The sequence below is a fragment of the Thalassophryne amazonica genome, chromosome 16 (genome assembly GCF_902500255.1).
Source record: "Thalassophryne amazonica chromosome 16, fThaAma1.1, whole genome shotgun sequence".
Lineage (NCBI taxonomy): Eukaryota > Metazoa > Chordata > Actinopteri > Batrachoidiformes > Batrachoididae > Thalassophryne > Thalassophryne amazonica.
This window is the reverse complement of record NC_047118.1, coordinates 69967815-69982934: the sequence shown is the minus strand read 5'-3', so window position 1 is coordinate 69982934 and position 15120 is coordinate 69967815. Positions and strand designations below refer to the sequence as shown.

The 15120-nt window shown below is 39.6% G+C and overlaps 1 protein-coding gene and 1 long non-coding RNA gene across 2 annotated transcripts in view; both read left to right on the top strand.

Moving 5' to 3' along the window:
• The window catches only part of grin2aa (glutamate receptor, ionotropic, N-methyl D-aspartate 2A, a), a 648709-nt gene that overhangs the window by 340211 nt on the left and 293378 nt on the right, over positions 1-15120 (top strand). Inside the window, exon 3 of the mRNA XM_034191285.1 lies at positions 11444-11610. Coding sequence (XP_034047176.1) covers positions 11444-11610 — 167 coding nt within the window. The remainder of the gene's footprint in view (positions 1-11443; positions 11611-15120) is intronic.
• Positions 12501-14236, top strand: LOC117528656. Its single transcript, XR_004565850.1, has 2 exons — positions 12501-12532; positions 14100-14236. It is a non-coding gene; the product is annotated as an uncharacterized LOC117528656 (long non-coding RNA).

Here is a 15120-nt window from a genome sequence, read left to right as displayed (position 1 = left end):
GCTTCCCTGAGACGGTTTCTGACAGTTTGTGCAGAAATTCTTTGGTTATGCAAACCGAATGTTTCAGCAGCTGTCCGACTGGCTGGTCTCAGACGATCTTGGAGGTGAACATGCTGGATGTGGAGGTCCTGGGCTGGTGTGGTTACACGTGGTCTGTGGTTGTGAGGCTGGTTGGATGTACTGCCAAATTCTCTGAAACGCCTTTGGAGACGGCTTATGGTAGAGAAATGAACATTCAATACACGAGCAACAGCTCTGGTTGACATTCCTGCTGTCAGCATGCCAACTGCACGCTCCCTCAAATCTTGCGACATCTGTGGCATTGTGCTGTGTGATAAAACTGCACCTTTAAGAGTGGCCTTTTATTGTGGGCAGTCTAAGGCACACCTGTGCACTAATCATGGTGTCTAATCAGCATCTTGATATGGCACACCTGTGAGGTGGGATGGATTATCTCAGCAAAGGAGAAGTACTCACTATCACAGATTTAGACTGGTTTGTGAACAATATTTGAGAGAAATGGTGATATTGTGTATGTGGAAAAAGTTTTAGATCTTTGAGTTCATCTCATACAAAATGGGAGCAAAACCAAAAGTGTTCCAAATGTACCTGAATTACAGTGCATCCACAAAGTATTCACAGTGCTTCACTTTTTCAACCTTTTGTTATGCTACAGCCTTGCATGAAATTCATTTTTGCACAAAAAGTCTACACACAATACCACATAATGACAACATGAGAAAAAAAAGAAAAAAAAAATATATATATATATTAATTTTTTTTTTTTTTGCAAATTTATTAAAAAAAACAACAACAACATCAACAACAACAACAACTTCACACATACATACATATTTACACCCATTGCTCAATACTTTGTTGGTGCACCTTTGGCAGCAATTATAGCCTGAAGTCTGATTGAATATGATGCCACAAACTTGGTACACCTATCTTTGGGCAGTTTTGTCCGTTCCTCTTTGCAGCACCTCTCCAGCTCCATCAGTTTGGATGGGGAGCGTTGGTGCACAGCCATTTTCAGATCTTTCTGGAGATTTTCAATTGGATTGTGGTCTGGGCTCTGGCTGGGCCACTCAAGGACATTCACAGAGTTGTCCTGAAGCCACTCCTTTGATATCTTGGCTGTGTGCTTAGGATCATTGTCCTGCTGAAAGATGAACCGTCACCCCAGTCTGAGGTCAAGAGCACTCTGGAGCAGGTTTTCATCCAGGATGTCTCTGTACATTGCGGCATTAATCTTTCCCTCAATCCCGACTAGTCTCCCAGTTCCTGCTGCTGAAAAACATCACCACAGCATGATGCTGCCACCATACTTCACTGTAGGGATGGTACCTGGTTTCCTCCAAACATGACAATTGGCATTCACATCAAAAACTTCAATCTTTGTCTCATCAGACCAGAGAATTTTCTCATGGCCTGGGAGTCTTTCAGGTACCTTTTGGCAAAGGTCAGGAATTGCATGATTATTATTATCATTACTCAGGTTTTTTTTTTTTTTTTTTTTTTTTCCTGAGTTTAATTTTAAAGATTTCTTTATGTGTAGGCTCTCAGTTGTCCAGGTGGTTTCCATAGTAGAGAAGCTTGAATCTTCGACTGGACTGGGTTGCTTGACGCGAGGACGTTTCGCTTCAAATCGCAGAAGCTTCCTCAGCTAAAATTCTTGCTCTGGAAGTCTGACTTCTGTCTGACTCTTGTAGAGACGAATAAACAGAAGTCAGACTTCCTGAGCAAGAATTTTAACTGAGGAAACTTCTGCGATTTGAAGCGAAACGTCCTCGCGTCAAGCAACCCAGTCCAGTCGAAGATTCAAGCTTCTCTACTATTTAAAGATTTCTGTCACACAGTATTTTTTTTATGTCATGGTATTGTGATATTTTCACAATTTCCTGAGTGCTGTTTATTTGCCATTTCCGTTTCTAGTTCTTTTGTTTCACTGCAGCTACTTTTACTTTTTTTTTATTCTTTTTTGGCTGATGGGGACATTTTGTCGTATCAGTGCCTCTTCCTCGGTGGACATTGCAACACCAAGCCCAACTGATTAATGGATATCAGAAGCGTAAATGTAGAATATGACAAACTCATATCTGCTTGTGAACCATCAGGGTTTTTATCTCAGCAAAGGTTCACCTAAAAACATTCAGCGTTAAAGTGCCTGTCATCAGATGAGACAGCGCCTAATGCTATCAGCAGCAGAGGAGGACTATTTATAACTCGCCTCTATCTCCACTTAGAGACGCACAGTCATGTCCCGCCGGGCAGGTGTGTGTGTGTGTGTGTGTGTTTATGACTGACAGACTGCTAGCGTGACAGACAGCGTGCTGCCAGTGTGTGTTTGTGTGCACAGAGGCTCGTGCGAGTCTAAAGCAGAGACATGTCACACTTGACAAGGGTGAAATAAGAGGATATGATTGGTTGTTTTCTGATGTCATGGATTGTGATCCGTCCCAATTAGAAACAATCAAAAACCATTTAGTCACCCCATGTTTCTCTCCTTTTTTATGTTATTAATTTTCAACATTTTAGAAATTGTTTAATTCAATAATTGTATTGAAATATATTTTGAGATTAAATAGTTTTCTAATTGTTCTGTATTGCTCTGATGTGACATCAGACCATACTATGTTTTGGCTGGCCAAGTTTTGGACACGGTTGCCATTGCAGATCCAGTACAGATATGCATTGGGATTTGGGTAGTGGGTAGCACTGTTGCCTCCGGGCACTCTAGGTTCCTCCCACTATCAAAAACATTCCTATTTAGGGTCTGCTTTTTTCTCTGCTCCTGACCAAGGCAGAGCCTACACATCTGGAGTTGGTTGCCAGGTGCTGGAATGTGGCTGCCTACTGCTCCTCGTGGTTGGATTGTGTGTAACTGTAAATCAGATGGGTTAATTGCAGATGAAAAACTTTGTTGTATGTATTCATCTATATACAATGGTAATAAAAACCCTTCTTCTTTTTGTCAAATACTAATCAGGACCTATACCATTTAGCTTCTGAAATCTGACAGGATCAGGCTCACACAAAACAGAGTAGCTGCCTAACCATCCCAGTCTCACAGAGGTTTGTCGTGGTATTACCAAAAGTACATTAATCTATGGGTTTGTGATGGGGACACAAAAATGGGACACTTGTCGTGATGGGGGTACAAAAACGCAGCACTTTTCGTAACGGGGCACAGTTTCATTTAAATGTGGTGTGATGGGGGAGGGTATGGGGGGTTATGGTTAGGTTTAGGGGAGGGGACACCAGAGGTAGGAGTAAGTAACTGTTGAGTCATTCTCAAGTCATGAATATGCAAGTCCCAAGTCAAGTCTCAAGTCAACTTGCAAACAATTTATGACTTGAGACTTGACTTGGGACTTGCTGATTCATGACTTGATGGTGACTTACTCCCACCTCTGGGGGACACACTTATGTGATGGCTATGGTTAGACTTAAGAGAAGGGAGAGGTTTATACAGTGGGGCAAATAAGTATTTGATCCACTGTCGATTTTGCAAGTTTTCCCACCTACAAAGAATGGAGAGGTCTGGACGTTTTATTGTAGGTACACTTCAACTGTGAGAGAAATAATTTTTAAAAACACATTCAGAAAATCACATTGTATGATTTTTAAATAATTCATTTGCATTTTATTGCATGAAATAAGTATTTGGTCCACTAGGAAAACAGACCTTAATATTTGCTATAGAAACCTTTGCAGTTACAGACATTTCCTGTAGTTCTTGACCAAGTTTGCACAGTTTAGCAGGGATTTTTGTCCACTCCTGCATACGGATCTTCTCCAGATCTGTCAAGTTTGGAGTTTCAGCTTCCTCCAAAGATTTTCTATTGAGTTCAGAACTGGAGATGGCTCGGCCACTCCAGGACCTTGAAATGTTTCTCACAGAGCACCTCCTTAGATGTCCTGGCTGTGTGTTTGGGGTCACTGTCATGCTGGAAGACCCAGCCACGACCCATTTTCAATGCTCTTACTGAGGGAAGGAGGTTGTTTGCCAAAATCTCACAATACATGACCCCATCCATCCTCCCTTCAATACGCTGCAGTCTTCCTGTCCCCTTTGCAGAAAAGCACCCCCAGAGTATGATGTTTCCACCCCCATGCTTCAACGCTGGGACGATGTGCTTGGGGTTGTTCTCATCCTCCAAACATGGCGAGTGGAGTTGATACCAAAAAGCTCTATTTTGGTCTCATCTGACCACATGACCTTCTCCCATGCCTCCTCTGGATCATCCAGATGGCCACTGGCGAACTTCAACCGGCCCTGGACATGTGCTGGCACAAGCAAGGGGATCTGGCGTGCCCTGCAGGATTTTAAACCATTACGGTGCCATGTGTTACCAATGTAATCTTTGTGACTGGTCCCAGCTCTCTTCAGGTCATTGACCAGGTCCTCCTGTGTTGTTCTGGACTTTCTCAGAATCATCCTTACCCCACAAGGTGAGATCTTGCATGGAGTTCAAAATCGACGAAGATTGTCTGTCATCATGTGTTTCTTCCATTTTCTAAGAATTGCACCAGCAGTTGCTGCCTTTTCATCAAGCTGCTTGCCTGTGGTCCTGTTGTCCATCCCAGCCTTGTGCAGATCTCCAGTTTTGTCCCTGGTGTCCTTAGGTTGCTCTTTGGTCTTGGCCATGGTGGACAGGTTGGAGTGTGATTGACTGAGTGTGTGGACAGGTGTCTTTTATACAGGTAACAAGTTCAAACAGGTGCCATTAATACAGGTAAAGAGTGCAGAATAGGAGGGCTTCTTAAAGAACTAACAGGTCTGTGAGAGACAGAATTCTTGCTGGTTGGTCTGTGATCAAATAGTTATTTCATGCAATAAAATGAAAATTATTTATTTAAAAATCAAACATTGTCATTGTCAGTTTTTTTTTACATTCATACATACAGTCTCTCACAGTTGAAGGGTACCTAAGATAAAACTTACAGACCTCTCCATTTTTTGTCGGTTGGAAAACTTACAAAATCAACAGTGGATCAAATACTTATTATTAATACTTAAACTCTCTGTGGCCCTTGGACCCAAAAAGAACAATTTTACTCTCATCAGTCCACAAAATATTCCTTTATTTCTCTTTAGGCCAGTTGATGTGTTCTTTGGCAAATTCTAACCTCTTCTGCAAATGTCTTTTATTTAACAGAGGGACTTTGCGGGGGATTCTTGCAAATAAATTAGCTTCACACAGGCGTCTTCTAACTGTCACAGCACTTACAGGTAACTCCAGACTGTCTTTGATCATCCTGGAGCTGATCAGTGGGTGAGACTTTGCCATTCTGGTTATTCTTCTATCCATTTTGATGGTTGTTTTCTGTTTTCTTCCACATGTCTCTGTTTTTTTTTTTTTTTTTTGTCCATTTTAAAGCATTGGAGATCATTGTAGATGAACAGCCTATAATTTTTTGCACCTGTGTATAAGTTTTCCCCTCTCCAATCAACGTTTAAATCAAACTATACTGTTCTTCTGAACAATGTCTTGAACGTCCCATTTTCCTCAGGCTTTCAAAGAGAAAAGCATGTTCAACAGGTGCTGACTTCATCCTTACATAGGGGACACCTGATTCACACCTGTTTGTTCCACAAAACTGATGAACTCACTGACTGAATGCCACACTACTATTATTGTGAACACCCCCTTTTCTACTTTTTTTTACTAATAGCCCAATTTCATAGCCTTAAGAGTGTGCATATCATGAATGCTTGGTCTTGTTGGATTTGTGAGAATCTACTGAATCTACTTGTACCTTGTTTCCCACGTAACAATAAGAAATATACTCAAAACCTGGATTAATCTTTTTAGTCACATAGCACTACTATTATTCTAAACACTACTGTAATATTTTAGGATTGTATCAGAATAAACTGTTTGTAACTGATTTGGAGAATCAATTTTCTAAATATGGTGGCATAGTGGACTAGAAGGTTGTGAGATCACTTCCCACCTGAGCCTTTCTGTGTGGAGTTTGCCTGTTTTCCCTGTGTTCACATGGGTTTGCTCTGGCTTCCTTACACTTCTGAAGACATGCAGGTTAGGCGAATCAGTGACTCTAAATTGACCATAGGTTTAACTGAGTTTGTCTGTCTACATGTGGCCCTGCGATAGACTGGCATCCTTTCCAGGGTGTACCCCGCATCTCGCCCAATGACTGTTGGCATAGGCTCCAGCTCACCCATGACCCTTAAATGGAATGAGCCATTTGAGTTTAAAAAATGAATAAATATCTTAAGCCTCAAATGAATAGAAACATGTTTAAGGTGGGTTTAATAAAGGTAAATTACAGAGTAATATGATTGTACGCATGCTATTCCACAAGATTGATTGTTTGTATGCTTTTAAGATATTGAAATATGTTTTTGAACAAATTTAATCAACACAGTTCCTGTACTTTAAATGTTTTAAGTAGTTTAATATGAATTAAAGGGACTATTCGGGTAAGCATAGGGAGAATGGTGTCCGTCAGTAACTCCACAAAATTTATGTCATCCTTAATCATCAATAATTGATGAATAATTAATCATGACAGTAATTATTAGATAGAGCTGTAGAATAGCTGAATGGATGGATGGATAAAGGGAACATTCACTATGGTGGTGATGTATGTTTTTGCTGATTTATGTATTCCTGTGTTCTGTGTGGCTCTGTGTTGGTCCCTGTGTGGGGAATATTATTGTTAGCTCTTTGATGAAGACAGAAAGTGAAATGTCTTATAGCATGACCTCCCTGCTATCCCAGCGTGCTCCACTACTGCCTCAGTTATACAGCACACACATGACTGCATGGAGCACAGAGTCTGCAAATGAGGGAAGAAAGACATTGAGCACAGTTTTCTTTATATTTATTGCTCATGTTCTCAGTAATTATTGTGGCTGAATTGTTAATTATTCATTCAATTCATGAACTGCTGAGTCTTTAAATAGTATAATGTAAATGTCCGATTGTAACATACTGGCTGGCCCTTAACATAGGGTTCCGAATTGAACCCCTGGTCAGTTTTGTGTGAGTCCAAGAGTACTTGGTAGTGGTAAAAGGGATCATAGTTGATCCTTGATCCATATGAACCGCCACCCTCTCCACACTTCAACACACGTGAACTGTGGTGAGGTGATGGTCGAGTGATTAAGCATTAGGCTTGAGACCAGAGGAGCCTCAGTTCAAACCCCCATCTGGCTGGAAAATCACTAAGGGTCCTTGCTCTAGGTCACAAATCCCAAAGTTGCTCCCAGTGTTCAGTGAGCACCTTACATGGCAGCATCTTGACATTGGTGTGTGTGTGTGTGTGTGTGTGAATGAATAGGTGAATATGAGGCATTACTGTAAAGGGCTTTGAGGATCTGATTCAGATGGAAAAGCGCTATATAAATGCAGTCCATAAACTGTGGATTAATTGCAGAGTTTACATAAAAGTGATTTGGTGTCATGGTGTTTTATTGTGAATATGTTAATTTTTTAGGCAGCTGAGGTGAAATCACACTGAGAGGAGGGGCTGCAGCTGAGCATACACACTGTGCAACCTGTTAAAAATAGCATACTTCTGGATCTGAACAAGAACAGAATCTTTGAAATATAAATTTAAAATAGGCTGTTGCTCTAATACAGACACCAGGCTTGGAAAACGTCTAGAGACAATCACTGAAAAAAAGGTCACTAAAATTAAAGGAGTTGAGGGTTAAGCATCTGTCGTCTCTTTCCTCTGCAGTTACAAGCCTGCTCAACTAACCACGAAACTCAACGCATGTGAGCAGCTGAGCTACTGAATATTCATAGCTCCAGAAAATGACTAGTATTCCCAACTTTTTCTGAGGGTCTGATCACCAGGACCATTTCCCTGAATGAATTTGTATCAGTGGCTAGGACTAATATATTTATCTTGAAACAGTTATGAATTAAATATTGTTACCCTTCCCTAGACAATGTGGACATCCTCATCTTTTTGAAAAATAATTTGAAGTTATAAACTTGGATGATGTTTTTTTTTTTCTTTTTTTAACTTCATGATTTTTACACACGCTTTTGTTCTCATACACTAATACCATTCATATTGCAATTTAAAATTACAATGTAGTATTTGTATTTAAAAAAAAAATATGTAAAACATTGGACACCTTGTTTTTGTTCAGGACCACAGGCATAATTCCCTTGTTTTCTTTCCTCATTACGTTCTTTATAAAAATGGAACACAAAGTTAAATTAGTTTTTCTTTTCTTTTGTGTGTTGTTTAAAATTGTATCAGTTCTGAAACTTGGCTTTTGTGATCCCTGATCTCCTTGCCCTTGAGCATATTAGTCATTATCAGTACATCAGCGTGTTTGCATGGATGCTCCTTATCCAAGGCACATACACTAGGTAAATACTAATACAAGATTGTGATTGCAATCAAGGACTGAGTAGTGTCTTCAGTTTTGTGACCTCCAGTTCCTCCTACTGTCTTTTCTTTAACACCATCACTTCTAAATTATGTACCATATCTGGTTTTGCTGCCAACTTGTAAACTTTCCCCTTAACTCTTGCAGATACTCATCTCTCACAAATCACTCCTGCCACTATTTTCCTTGACTCATCCTGCCTCCACTCTCATCTTTGCCTCACCACCACACTCTCCATAACTTTGAGCAGTTGATTCCAAGTATTTAAACTCATATATCATCTAGCTCTACTCCTTGTAACTTCATCATTCCACCATGCTCTCTCCCATTCACATGTTGCTGCTGACTTTCATTCCCCTTCTCTCCACAGCATATCTCCACCTCTCCATGCACCTCTCAACCTGCTCCCAATTCTCACCACAGGTCACAATGTGTCATGATCATACTCCATTACTTAGAACATCATTGAAAATTAGAGCTTCCCATTAGTTTTTATCAGGACTTTATTATGACAAACAATACATAAGTTAATTGTGATCAAGATTTTGGGTAACAATCTGGACCTGTTACAGTGAAATACAAATTTGCACGGAATCATTTATTCTGCAACAAGAAGAACAATAAGTAACACATTTCTGCTAAGGTGGAGCATTCTGTTTTGTTTATAATATGGAATTTAAATTATTGCCATTTGTACTTTTGAGCCCTGTTCACAATATGTCAGCTTTTACAGTAGGCAGAAGTCAGCTTACCAAAGCCAAGCAGTCACAGCTGGATATTGAAGGAACCCTGGAATCATTTTGCCATACAAAGGCTCCTTCCAGTGGCTGTCATCGCAAACTCCAACTCTCTTCCTTCTGCTTGTTAGTTACGCCGTGGATGAATTGCTGAAGATACACGCTGAACTGCCTTCAGATTTGTGCCAATCTGTGTGCCTGTATCACTGTGCAAGGCACATTTGTAGAGCAGATGTTTCTGAAAGGTTTTTGTTGTTCTTTAGGTTGCTTGTGCACATGCATGCTAATATATACATAAATGACACATTTAAATGCAAAGTTGAAGTAATGTATTAATCATACATCTGGAATTTGTGTCTTCATTCTGCAAAAGATGATCAATATTGTGTAGCTTATTGATTGTATAGACTTTCAAAAGTGACCCCTACACAGTAAAATCACCAGTGTAAAACTAACACTGCCAATGTTAAATTAACACTGCCAGTGTTAATTTAACACTGGTGATTTTACTGTGTATCAACCAAATTTTCTGAAATCACATTTTTTGCCTTAAAACACAGATAAATGCTCAATATCATTCTAATCACAAATTATTTGTATGAGATGTTCAATTTTACACACGCACACACACACACACACACACACACACACACACACACACACACACACACACACACACACACACACACACACACACACACACACACATACACAGAAACATATGTTGAGTGCCTGAAATTTTTGTTTCGCCAAAAAGAAAATCAATAAATTAAGTACCTGACAAAGCTGTTATTTTGACGTTTTCCACATTTTAGTAAATTATTTCTTGTTTCGTTAATTCAGAAAATAGGTTTTGGATTTTTTTTTTCTTCATATTGACCACATAGCTAGTTTAGTGTAGCCATGTGGTCAGCTAAACCAGACACATATTATTTAATATTATTTAACATTTCACAACATGCATATGTGTTTACAACTGAAAAAAAAACATATTTGGCAGAAATTGAATTTTTTTGTGAATAGGGATTTGTTAAGCCGTAAAATCAAGACATTACACGATATTGATTGTTATCACGGTAAAATGAACTCTGGAGATATATTCAGTCCCTCTTCCCAGTTATTGCAATTAAGGGTCACACTGTCATTGGGTGAGATAAGGGGTACACTCTGAATGCACAGCTGATGCAAAGAGACAGACAAACTCATTAACATCAATCAATTCAGAGTCAACAATTCACCAAACCTGCATTTCATTGGAAGTGGGAGGAAGTAAGAGATCCCATGCAAACATAAGGAGAAGATATAAATGCCACATAGACATGACCAGGTCAGAAGAGAACATCTGACCTTCCAGCTGTGAGACAACCATGTTAATCACTAATCCACTGTGCCACCTCTAGAGTTATATAGCTTTAGAAAAAATTAGTTAGCAACGTTTTGAAATAGTCGTCAAATCTTGAAGATCTAGCCATGGTTTTCTTTTAAGCACGGCTGGATTTTCAAGATATTTTTCTGTTGCAAACTTTCAGGTGCCTTGGAAATCCCTTCATATTATCATGGGGATTTTAAAAATGTTGTGCTTAAGTGATACTATGGCCATGCTACAGTTATTTTTGCAGGTCACATGATACAAGTCTGACGCATTACATCACCAAACTAGATCACATTCATAGGTAAATGTAAACTTTGCATGTTGATATTTTATAGTTAGAGACCAAAAAAATAAATAAATAAAGACAAATAATGATAAACCATGCATAAACTCTGTATAAGCTCAAAGCAATGTGCAACAGTAGACTTCATCTTTTGTGAAACTATGCTTCTCATTCTTGCCTCCACTCACTGACAATGTAATGTGTCATTTCAAATGAAACTGCAATATAAATGAACAAATTAGTTAATTTGTTCACCTGTAATAGCATTTGTCCGCTCTGCCCAAGCTTGTGTCTGCATTGACTAAATTAAGTAGCAAATGATTCTGAGTCAGGTTTAATGGAGTGGATATGAATGACTCGGAGTGAATGTATTCCTCATTCCCCATAAGCAGGCCCACAGAGTTCTGCAGCTTGCCTGTACTGCATCAATCCAATTTAACCTTAATTGAATTGTTCGGCGCTCTTCGGCAATACATTTCCTCTGTGAGACGGTTATTATGCTTGATCTGTATGCGTGACAGACAGATTGTGTCTGTGTACACATACTGTATATGTGCTAATTATTACTTGTTATTTAAATTGTGTCTATGCACTTTAGGTACATTCTTCATGAATAAACTTCACTTTTCACCTCTTTTCCAATTTTGCCTGTTTTGTCTTCCCAGGATGTGAAGTCAACATTCTTCCAGTTTGGTGCCTCCATCCAGCAGGAGGCATTGCTGATGTTGAATATCATGGAGGAGTATGACTGGCACATCTTCTCCATTGTCACGTCAAAGTTCCCGGGCTACCAGGAGTTTATCAATGTCCTCAAAACTACAGTAGACAACAGGTAAAATCAATTACACCTTGTACTTGAATATTTAGCCAAAGGTTTTTATGTTTAATTTCATTGAGAACTTTAGTGAGATGGGACACAGTCACAAACTGGACATGACACACTGTCATCTACTTCCAGGAAACAAAATAGCACAATCAACCAAAAATGATACATCAAGTCAGAATCAAATCCCACCAGTGATGCACTTATGACAGAGATGTTCAACAGTGTTCATGGTTGAGTAACGCTGTACCACCTATGGAAGCCAAGTGGCTAACTTCTCCTTTATTCTGAGAAATGTGGGGTTGAAAGTCTCATTTGAGTTGGCAAAATAAATGCCAGCAGGAGAGTCTACAGTACAAAGAAAACAGTGTATGTTATCCATGTTATAATATGTGTGTCAATTCTTAAGCAGCCCAAAAAATATATATATATTCCAACAAGAGCAATCAGGGATCTCTGATGTTCACCAAGCCATATCCGGATCACCTCCAAAATTCAGTAGAGTCTTCCATGCACTAATATCTATATGTGGTGCAAATTTGGTGAGAATCTGTGAAGTAGTTTTGAAGTAATCCTTCAAAGCCTATTTAAAGGGAAATCTTGATCCAGAATCCGGATGTAGATTTAGATCGTCTCAAATTCCTGTTTCTTACAAACAGGAATGTTGCGTTTAGGTTCCTGTTTCTTACAAACCAGGAACCTAAAAGCCAAAACTTTTGTGTTTGATAACTACACATTTAAGAAGACAATGGCACTAATTACATTACACGTCGGCAGGTTAGTAAAAAATATCTAAATAAAAACATGCTGAAGAGTAAATCTATCTGATGTCAATGACAAACATTTCATTAAAAAAAATACTTTACATTACACTTTGTCTAGTGTTGCCGACTGCTCAGTTGAATATATTATCAACTTTTTAATATTGTTTGTTAACCCTCTGGGGCCAACGCCGTCATATACGATGGCTAAGACTAAATTATAAATAACTTTTTAATGATATGACATAGAAACTTACTTTTTTTTTTTGTTGAAACGTTAACTCCGCCGACTTTCAAGCCAGCCATTGGCCATCTTTGTACTCCTCATAGAAGCTGTGTGATGATGTGTGCAATATGAGTGTCCAATCGGAATTGGTTCACCGTCACATGGTTTTCCAAAATCCAAACGTAGGGCAGATTTACCTCACGTGAAAAGCCAAAGATCGTTTTCAGGAGTGATATGTTACTAGTTGGCCCATTTGAATAGCCCCCTGGGTGCCCCACTGAGTACATACTATTAGTACATACTCACTGTGCCCTGTGCCATTATGCACAGCGACCATTGAAAGCAGGAGAAGACAGAGAGCCTCTGATGACAATCTCACATGCTCAAACAAAGAGTGTGTAACTATAAGGATTGCTCCACTAGTTTGCATGTGAATGTTACTGTTATGTGTCGGACGCAGCCCGGAGAACCGACCAGCATTTGAAGGACCCAGTATAAAATAAGCAGAGCACGGTACAAAGGATAACTGACTTTAATAACATAACAATGATGTGATAATACAAACAAATAAGTGCGCGGTCTGGCGTGGTGGAATGCCGGTGTGCTCCCAGCAGCACTAACGGTCCGGAGCCAGAAACAGTTCGGACCCAAGGACCCCGCCGACACCCCCCAGGTGGCCGCGACAAACCGAGTCTCAGGAAGTGTGCTGACGAGCGTGAGACCTCACCCCCTCCTCTTTCACAGACCATGGCATCAAACCTGGACGTTCTCTGCATCCATAAGGATGAGATGGCTCTCAAGACGACGATCTCACCCGTCTGGTCACAAGGTCGAGTCTCTGGCAAATACACACTGTGTACTCCAGACTTAAATGCCACCATGCTCCAATCCGTGTAGATGCACCACAGCTGTGAGTCCTGACGAGCTGCACATGATCAGCCTCAGGTGATCAGGGTGAGGTCCTGATAACTCAGCCACACAGCCACTCAGTCCTAAACGCGTGCCACCTGGAAGGAAAAACAAAAGACAGAAACAGAAGACAGAAACGAAAGGCAGCCAGGCACCCCAGGCACCCCAGCCACAACAGTACAACTCTGGATAACTCTGTTGCTTTCTCTGCGTAAAGCACTGTTTACCATATCAATGGACAACAAAACACATAGACCATTTTGTATATATTGTTCAAAATTTGCATTTGTGTTTATTGTTTGAACCTTTTTGTTGTACAGTGTTTCACACAAGACCTCAAATTACATTTATACAGTGTCAAAACAGTTGTTTATTATAGTTTCCTGTGTGTTTTGAATAAATGTGTGTGGAAAATTATTTTTTGCTTCATTTTTTCCTTGCCTATTTTTGATTGGAAACCTTTATTACACTTATAAAACACAACAAAAACATATATATAGTCTGAAAGCACAGGTTGTCCTGTATTATTGCTGTCAACAGCAATAATAAAACATTTATGCCAGGCGAGTGAACTGTCCAAAAAATGCCCTCGGACCCCAGAGGGTTAAATTCCATATTAATAAATGCAGAGTATTGAAAAGAAATTTACACAGATTTCTGGATGAATTTGAACAATGTATAAGCAGTATTGAGCTTCTAGACTTCCAAATGTTATAAAACTGTCATGCTCTATAAGGAATTTTTTGAAGAGAATTAATGTTAAAGAATGTCTTTACCTTTGTTATTGTACAATGTATTTTTTCTCTCTCTCTTTCTATTTATAACGATAATACTGTGAGTGTTATTGTGGCCTTGTCCTTTGTTCATTTACTGTTCATTTTACTGTTAATGTATTTGTTGAAAAAACATTATGAGAGTCAAAAAGTGAGTAAAAATACCTTAATAATATTTAGAACTTCCAGTTAAAATGGTTGTTGGTTTATTTGTTTATTTTCCATTAAAATTGGCTGTCACGGCTCAAAATAACATAACTCCTCAAGGCCAGGGATCCTCAAAGTCTGGAGACTAATTAGTAACAGTGCAGCAAACGAGGTAAAGGCTGAACGAGTCCGAGTGAGGTTTGCCATTCGATGCGGGGACAGCCGTGGAGTCATCGCGTATGTGTGTTTGAAGACAGAGGATTCTAGATATCCTTCCACTCAGTGCTTTGCAATAGGGCTCTATAGCTTTGCAGCTGCAGTGGGCTGAACGGAGGTGGGGAGACCTGCTGACGCTTGGTGAGAACAGTACGTGCTGTCACTTTTGATTCGCCAATCACCAGAAAAGTCTCCAGTGACGCCAGGTAAAGAAGCTGGATTTGTTGCTAGTCACTTTTATGGAAATAATTCATCAAGAGGGTTTGGAAAGTTACCAGATTTAGTGAGAATATCAACAAGCTGACAGCACTGACTCTGTCTCACTGTGTTAAAGTGTCTGTTCAGCACTCTGAGGCTCAGGTTACACATCATTGATGAAAACCAGAATTTGAATTTGAAATATTTCCCACTAAATTCTGTTGAAAATTCTATGAATTTTGACCAGTGAATTCTGACGCTGGCCTACATACGGGAACTGTGAGTGCTG